This window comes from Lytechinus variegatus, chromosome 6 (assembly GCF_018143015.1).
Source record: "Lytechinus variegatus isolate NC3 chromosome 6, Lvar_3.0, whole genome shotgun sequence".
In the NCBI taxonomy this organism is placed as follows: Eukaryota; Metazoa; Echinodermata; class Echinoidea; order Temnopleuroida; family Toxopneustidae; genus Lytechinus; species Lytechinus variegatus.
In genome coordinates, this window is record NC_054745.1 from 24,798,336 (window position 1) to 24,806,688 (window position 8,353).

General features: G+C 36.1%; 1 protein-coding gene across 1 annotated transcript; it reads left to right on the top strand.

The window, feature by feature from the left end:
• Positions 1 to 1,988: 1,988 nt before the first annotated feature.
• On the top strand, positions 1,989 to 4,694 carry LOC121417652. The gene is made up of 3 exons (XM_041611388.1): positions 1,989 to 2,061; positions 3,576 to 3,929; positions 4,396 to 4,694. Exons 1-3 carry the CDS (start codon positions 1,989 to 1,991, stop codon positions 4,692 to 4,694), a joined length of 726 nt encoding a protein of 241 aa, XP_041467322.1.
• Positions 4,695 to 8,353: the final 3,659 nt, after the last annotated feature.

Here is an 8,353-nt window from a genome sequence, read left to right on the forward strand (position 1 = left end):
CACAATCACGAAGAAATATCCATGTGTATACAATGGTGTTCAAGTCATTGAACGGCCTAGCTCCATTATACTTAGCAGATTCATTTAAATATTGTGATTACTCATATAATTTAAGAACCGTAGGTAATGTAATTATGCCCAAACCAAATACAGAAAATTGACGTAGAATGTTTGTATATAGAGGCTCACGCCTATATAATGACTTACCTTTAAAGTAGACACCCGATCTTGGAATCAAAAGTATTTTATAATGCCCTTTTGTGTTCATCATGGTAAAGGGGAAGTTACCTAATCGATATATAACTTCACTTTTCAAAATAGTGATTAGAGTTTGCAGAAATCTGCTCTCGAAAATTATTTATTTTCATGCCATATTTCTGCCTTCCACCGGTCCTCTTGCGAGCTCCAGCTGAGTGATGTCACACAATGAGCAGTGAGTAGCTGAGCTGACAGAAGCCCATTGAAGACGATCTTTTCAATCAGCGTTTTTTGCTCTTAGAATAGTTTATTTCTCACAAGATTGGTCTTGTTATAAAGATAAAAGATTTAATTTACTGAACAGTGAAATAAAGTGCAGATTTACTGTATTTTGGTAACCGATATTTAGCTTAGAAAAAAATGATTTTTTTCAAGAAATACATGTGAATAAACAAAGCATATTTTCAGTTAGAAATTACACTTCCGTCACATTGATATTATAATTAATTTAAAACATAGACATTCTTCTTCACGACTGAAACAAAAAATGAAATTTCATTACGTAGCAAAGTCAGGAACCACAAAATAACACGGCAATATCCATCGCGAAATTATTGAAACTGCAGTTGAATTGCCGAAACATAGCGGCGAGCAGACTTTGTTTCATATATCTGAAAAATCCTCTCACGGGAAGAGAAACGGATGGCCAAACGTGTTGGCCGTTGTTTCGTCGTGTGCGAGGACCCTGGTTCAAAACTCGGATTTCTCTGGGGTTTTTTTAATTCCTTTAATTCCTTTTCTTGTTCAGATTCTATTCTTTAATATTTGGGATGGGAGGGGTAGAGGATGAGTTAAAAGTCAAGTCCACATCATTAAAAATATTTGAATAGAGTAATTTCCCTTGTTGTTTTTACTCAAAACATTCATACACAAAACAATGATATGCAAATTAGAGTTGATTATGTCCCACCACATTCGTTTCTATTTTTTGTGCATTTTATTTTTTGCACATTTGACGATAGGAAACTCTTCATCCGATCACAATAGGTTACATTTACGGAACTGTAACTCTAAATGTTATTGGGAGGAATTAAAATCCCTCCAAAAATTTGTAAAAGAAAATGATTAGAAAATTTAATAGTTAATCTACATGTCATATACATATATCAAACAACAAAATACGAAAGAACTTAGTGCGTGTGACATAATCGGTTAGTGTAATTTGCACGTCGACATAGATGAGCATATCATCGTTTTATAAATTAGGCAAAATTTCTCAATGTTATAATAATAATTATTTAAATTTGAATGAAAGTTTTCATGGGATTTCCAGCAATATGTTATTTTTTTCTTTAAATTCAAATGAATTGTTGATTGCGTGGACTTCTCCTTTACTCTCAATGTTGGGAAAGCGTGGCAATATTTATCCAGAAACAAAATTGTCTCAGTAAATGGACATATTTTCACTTTTTTCATCCAGGCAACTTCCTCACATCCACCAGGCTTACAGTCTTATAACAAAAATGATAAACCATCACACCAGCACACGTTCACTGTGCTTCACAATTAATATTTCACTTCTGTTCATACATGCAATAAATAATGTGGAAAACAAACAAAAGGGGTACCCATATTCAAATACAGTTTAAAGGACAATTATGTTTTACCTTTCGAGAAAAATCAGCACATTAGATATCTGATAACAAAACATAATTATGGGGCACAGCACTGCAAGAAACTTATGTTCAATTGCAAATCAAGCGTAAGTCTTAAATTCAAATTCAAGCGTAATGAGGTCGAGTTGCAATCGCAATTCAACTACATGTTTGTCTTTAATCAAAGGACTTACCCTTGATTTGGGACGTGAGATTGAGTAAAAAATTTCTCGCAAAATGCCCTAGTAATATTAAAATTGTTCTTTCGTTTTAAATTGTGTGTTCTTATTTTTGACAAGCTGTATTCCTGTCCAAGTCAAATTTCTTAGTTCTCTCCAAAACTGTGCTCAAAATTGTTTCCAAGATCGATAAAGATAAATTTTCTGTTGTATCATTTTCAGTCTAAAACTTGCAAACCGTAGCTCCTGGAAAGAGTGAAGAAAAAAAAATGGCTACATCCAAATCATAGACATAGTACAAGGACATGATAGAATCTCCCAGATTGAAGTAGCGAGCAGAGACCAGAAGTCACCAGAGTCAGCAAGTCTGCAGATCTGTGTGTAGAAGAGAGAGAAAAAAGAATGAAATAGTTTTAATAATCAAATCAAAGTATGAATTTTACTATCTTGATGATTGATGACGTGCGGTGGCATATAATTCCCGGTCGACAAAATAATAGTATGTTCAGACTGTGAAAAGTTCCACTCAAAACACTGGTGTTCTACCTCAAGTGATGTTTGTGTAGGCCCACTCCCGCTACACTACCGTACATTGACACCACGCCTACCCGGGGAGGCGTGTATCATAGTATAGGCTGTAGCGTAGCGGTAGTGAAGTGGAGACTACACGAAAATCACTTGAGGTACGTTGCTCTCTGTGTCATTACAAAGAGTGCATTTATCTTCATTGTTGAAGGCATTATGCATACATGTATGCAGCAGCACTCTAATCAGAAAGAAACACCAGACTCTAATTTCGGCCAGGAATCACGGTAACCGCTGCTGAAAATTTGTCTGGCTTCATGACACCGGCATTTTCGTGATATAATTCCGAGTATAATAAAATCTTAATTACACATTCCTCTGAAACATTGGATTAGTTTTAGTCCAACCACGCAAAGCCATGGTCCATGCCAGTGCCCCTTGAAATAATTTAATTGCCTGAGTCATGACCAGTTTATTTAGAAATCTGAAGAAAAAATTGGCTGCAAGTGCAATTGTTCAAAAACATTATTTCTAAAATGAAGACTTGTTATTTTCATCAATATGCATGATTCTAAAATTATTTATATCAGATCTGTATCTGTCATCTGACATGAATGCACTGTCAGAACAAGTACAGTTTCCAAACATGCTTACCTTGACTGTTGTGGATGGATCAAACAGCGTATCCCTGCCACATCGACAGCAAGTGAATGGGCTCGTACAGCTTGCACTTGCAGTTTTTCACTAAACAGTGACTGGACAGTGCAGTTGAGTGGAGCAACTCAGTCACAAGAAAAAATAGTAACGAAGACTGTCGAGTGGACAAAATCGGTTTATACAGTTCACAATTCAATAAAAACGGTAAAAGTAGCACAGTTCTGGTTCCCTTATAGTCTGAAGGTGTCGAAAACAGAAATGGGATATCACAATACATGAAGAAAACGGACAAATTTGGACAAATTGGACAACTGTGACGGCCTTATTGAAAAATGTTGTGTATTATTATTGTTTTTGGCAGATAAAGGCGGTAGTGATTCTCCAGCAACAGCCCATCGGGTAGAAGTTCGCATTCCTGAAAGCAAAGAGGAATCAGGTGACATTACTGAAATAATTCGACTAGAGAAATATGACATTGAAGTACGAATACCACCAAACAACGCTTACAGTGCAAAGGATATTACGGTTGAAGTAATTAACGAAATTCCACCTGAGTTGAAGATCAAGGAAACAGAAGCAATCATTACCTACGGTTTGAAGATGAAGGCGCCTCATAATGCAACCTTTGAACATCCTGTTCAAGTGACAATGCCTCACTCTGCCATATTCACAAAACCGAGTAAAGCGGAAATCATTGCATACTATCGGAAAAGTGGTAAATTATTTTAACCTTTCAAATAGGCCTTTTCCTTAAATGCTAAACTTTAGTTAAGACAATATACAAGATAATCTTGGTAAATCTTGAAAATCGGTAACCCGTGATTAAATCCAATATTCATGTTTTGTATAAAACTTCCTCTGAAATATGACTAAAAGAGGAATTATAATTCAAATAATTTAGCGCTTCAATCTTAATGTAATAAAGAGTGCCCCCCAATAGTAATAATAAATAAATATTGAAAATCTATATGACTGACAGAGAATGGTAAAAAGGGAAATAACAAAACGTTGATATAAGAAAGTCCTAAGAAAATCTTTAAAGAAAAGTGTTCAATGGACTTTTTTATTCATTTCATATAAATTCGAAATAAAGTAATCAGCCAATTCTTGACAAGATCAGCCATGTAGACAATAAGGGAACAATGCAATAAATCCTTTTTTGTGTCCTATGTATTTTGTAGCTTCTGGAGAGTTTGTTGCGATACCTTCTACCGAAGGAAGTGTCCCATGGTGTGTGGTAAGAGAGAGGGACCTCGATATCTACTTTAAACACTTCTGCGAATATTGGTTCGTGTCTCTGCGCAACAAGTTCATCGGACTCCAGGAAATATTCATTGGAAAACGTCTGGTCTGTACGCCGTATGTTCCAATGCCACCATTTCTGAGCGGGATGCAAGTTCTCTTAGTCCACATAAGAGATGCACACAAGAAAGAGGAAAAGGTTTGTTTCTTTGTTTATAATAACGATATGATACAGTAAGGAACAAGTCGAACGCCTCTGGCACACTCGTCTGCATTACGCGATTCAATATTGTAGCATGGCAGACTGAATACAGCTATTGAATAACCATTCACAAAAGAAAACTTTCATGTGATAATAAAATTCTATGTCCAGTGACCCAAACTGATCTTTAATTGACCATGAAGATGTGAACTAAGACGTTTGCAGTACTGTTGTGTTGGGGATGGGATCGGTAATTATTGAAGGAAAGCGTAATGAAGAAACTTTGCAGAAAGTTATACAGTTCAAATCACAAAGTATTTTATTATCAATATTCAGCTACAGTTCGAAGTAAATGGAGATTGAGATATAACATGAGACGATGAATATAATAGTTTCGAAGTATAAGATCAAGATTCGGAGTGAAGTCAATATTAATACTGGATGGAGGTCTGAGTCTTGAAGTCAGTCGGTCTATCTGGATGAGTGTGTGTCTAGTATTCTATCGTTGGTCTTCTCTCTCTCTCTAATAATCAAGAAGTCTTATTTATATCCTTAGTTTTGGGGGTGTAACAATTTAAGGTGGGAATAATCTAAACTTGATCTGATTGGTCTACAGCTCACTGTCTATCAAACTTTCTCTGGTATATGGGGTGTGGTGATGCTCTGTGCAAGTGACTGGGGCTGGAAGTGTGAGTCATACTTCTTCCATGAGTTAGCTGACGTCACTGAGGGTTGGTCTTTTTATGGTCAAGGCTTAGCAGTTAAATGGTATTGGGGGTTTGGGATTCTTAGATGACATTGGGAGAGTTTGTAAACAAGTGAGGGTGAATGACTGAAAGGATAACAGGAAGTTATATTAATACTACATGACAGTACAATCATTCATTTTGGATTACCCTTTTGTCTATATTTCATAAACAAGATCCATACACCTTCTTCGTATGCTAATTCAACAAATACCCCTAACACGGCCAATGCCCATTGACTTTAAATGGCTTTTGACATTGAAAACGTGACGTGGTAGTCTGAACATTTTCTTGTAATTCAGCCCGATAACAGCTCGCTAAAATTGTCTCAAACTGTTATTAAATCTGAAAATTGTCTTATCTCTGTAAGGATGCCCCAAGCAAACATATACCGTGTTCGTTTTTTTGCAATTTTGCAGCCCCAAATTGGGAGGTTCAGAACCAAAAGCCGATGCAGAATCGACTTTTGATTTATCTTGCACTGCGTTTACAAGCTGTTACAGCTTGTGGTTCAGAACAGCGAGCCGATGCAAAAACCTGAAATGATACGCACACCAACAATGTAATAATAAAGACAACGCTGGATACGTGGGCTTACAATTACGTCACAATCGTAAAGTAAGTGAAATGCGCACCAATTGCCGATGCACATGTTTTATACACGCTATGAAAAACCGATGCAAAAGCCGATTAAGTGTAAACACGGTAATTTTTTTGTTGCATGTAAACGCGATTAAATTGCATCGACTCTCGGTTCAGAATCGGCTTTTTTACTACGTGTAAACAGAAAGCCGATTCTGCATTGACAATAGGCGCACATTTCATTTACTTTACCAGTATGACGTATTTGTATGCGCACGGATCCAGCGTTGTCTTTATTATTACATAATTGTTGATGTGTGGATTATTTCGGGTTTTTGGCTCAAAAGCCGATTCTGCATCGCGAGCTGTAACAGTGTTCCGCGCACCAACAATATACGTCATAATAAAGACAACGCTGGCTGCGTGCGCTTACACGTACGTCATACCGTGTTTCACGTGTAAACGCGATTAACTTCCATCAGCTCGCGGTTCAGAACCGGCAATTTCGCACCACCAAAGTAGTAGGTTCAGAAAGGCGAGCCGATGCAGAATTGGCTTTTTTAAATACGTGTTAAGTAAAGAGAAAGCCGGTTCTGCATCGGCAATTAGTGCGCATTTAATTTACTTTACCATTGTGACGTTACTGTAAGCGCACGAACCCAGCGTTGTCTTTAGTATGACGTATATTGTTGGTGTGCGTATCATTTCAAGTTTTTGACACGCGAGCCGATTCTGAACCGCGAGCTGTAACAGCCTGTAAACGCAGTATAACTGCCACCAATTTATGCAGACAAAGTCAAAAGATCCAGCGTTCAGACGGATGTTGAAAATTTATTCCAAACAGTGCCGAGAAACTGTAACAGAACAATGAACAGTTCAAACAGTTAATTTCATATCGAATATGTATATTGCAATAATATATTTTCCAATTAAACACATAATAATCAAGTCTTATTAAGTTATTCTTTTGGTGAATTTTCCTGAACTGTGACACTTTAAACAAGACATATACGAGCATAAGTGAAAAAATTTCATACAATAATTCTTAACTATTTATCATCATCCATAACTAATTGTCATGTCACTAAGTTTCATATACATCTACGTAATGTAAACAAAAAGCACATAAATATCAATCAAGTTCCGAAACAAAAATATCCATAACATATTCAACAATCATTAGATTAATATCAAAATAAATTAAAGAATTGATTAATAATTTGTATCAGCATTATCGTGAATAAAAAAAAACACTTCTTTCGATCCAACTCACCTCGTTGGCTGGATATAAATAACTTTTGGCAGTAAAGTTACAACAAATTACAAAGAGGGGCCGTAAACTAAGGTCTCCTTCTAGGTCAAATAAGAGCAAAGTGACAAAACATGGTGTTATATATTAAAATTGTAGGAGCAATTACATTCCTTTATTTAGTTATTTTCATAGCCTAGAATGATAAAGAACATTCCTGAACATGTTTGTAAAAGCTTTTGTTATACAGGCCTCCCGCCTATTTAAAGGCCGAGGAGTTTTATTTTTGAATAGGGTAAGGCAGACAATAGAGCCTGTCCAGAGTGGAAAATGGACAATAGGATTAGCTATTTTGCCTTCATTGTTAAATTCACTGAGGTCATTCAAGAGTCTTCTAGATTTGACTGCTCCTGAAAGAGGGAGAATGTTCTTTTTGCAGACAACACTAGAAGCCTCTAGAATAGTGAATACTAGAAGTTTCTAGAATAGTTGAAATGTGTATATATATATATAAGGTGGCAGTTTCTTCAAGGATCATCAAATCAGATCACAACTTAGAGTTTCATGACAGACTTTATGTCAAAGCAGACTTTATTTACACCTGGAATAATTATCTTCTGTGGAATTATTTGCACGCCATCAATGAACTGTTTGCAGTTATTTTGAGAGAGAAAATCTCAGTTCTCATCGAGATCATCAACCTGTTTAATGAACGCTTTTCAACCCATGGATTGCTGAAATTGACTGTTAATCAATAAATTAAAAGATATTTAAATGAAATTTGATATTGAAGTTTAATTATGATTCTACGAAGCAAAGCCTAATCTGAAGAATCATGTATGGGTTGCACACTTGCTACCGATCAAAACGCCACAAATTCAAAGCAACAAAAGGTTGCAATTCGTATGCAAATGACCACAAAGGTATATAAGCACAGCAAGCACGCTCATTCACCAGTTTTCAAAGTGACAAGGCTAATCCAAATCGCTTACGGGAGGGAATAAGAGCTATTATATTTAGAAGAAAAAGTTGGGCGGGACATGATTCCTCAGATTAGGCTTTACTTCGTAGAATCATAATTAAACTTCAATATTAAATTTCATTTAAATCTCGTTTAA

Bases quoted from the DNA above. Each gene is read 5' to 3' on its own strand.
- LOC121417652 (XM_041611388.1), top strand. From the start codon at position 1,989: ATGAGGTCGAGTTGCAATCGCAATTCAACTACATGTTTGTCTTTAATC. The intron at 2,062-3,575 runs GTGAGATTGAGT...TGTTTTTGGCAG, and splicing joins ACTTACCCTTGATTTGGGAC to ATAAAGGCGGTAGTGATTCT. The intron at 3,930-4,395 runs GTAAATTATTTT...TGTATTTTGTAG, and splicing joins TGCATACTATCGGAAAAGTG to CTTCTGGAGAGTTTGTTGCG.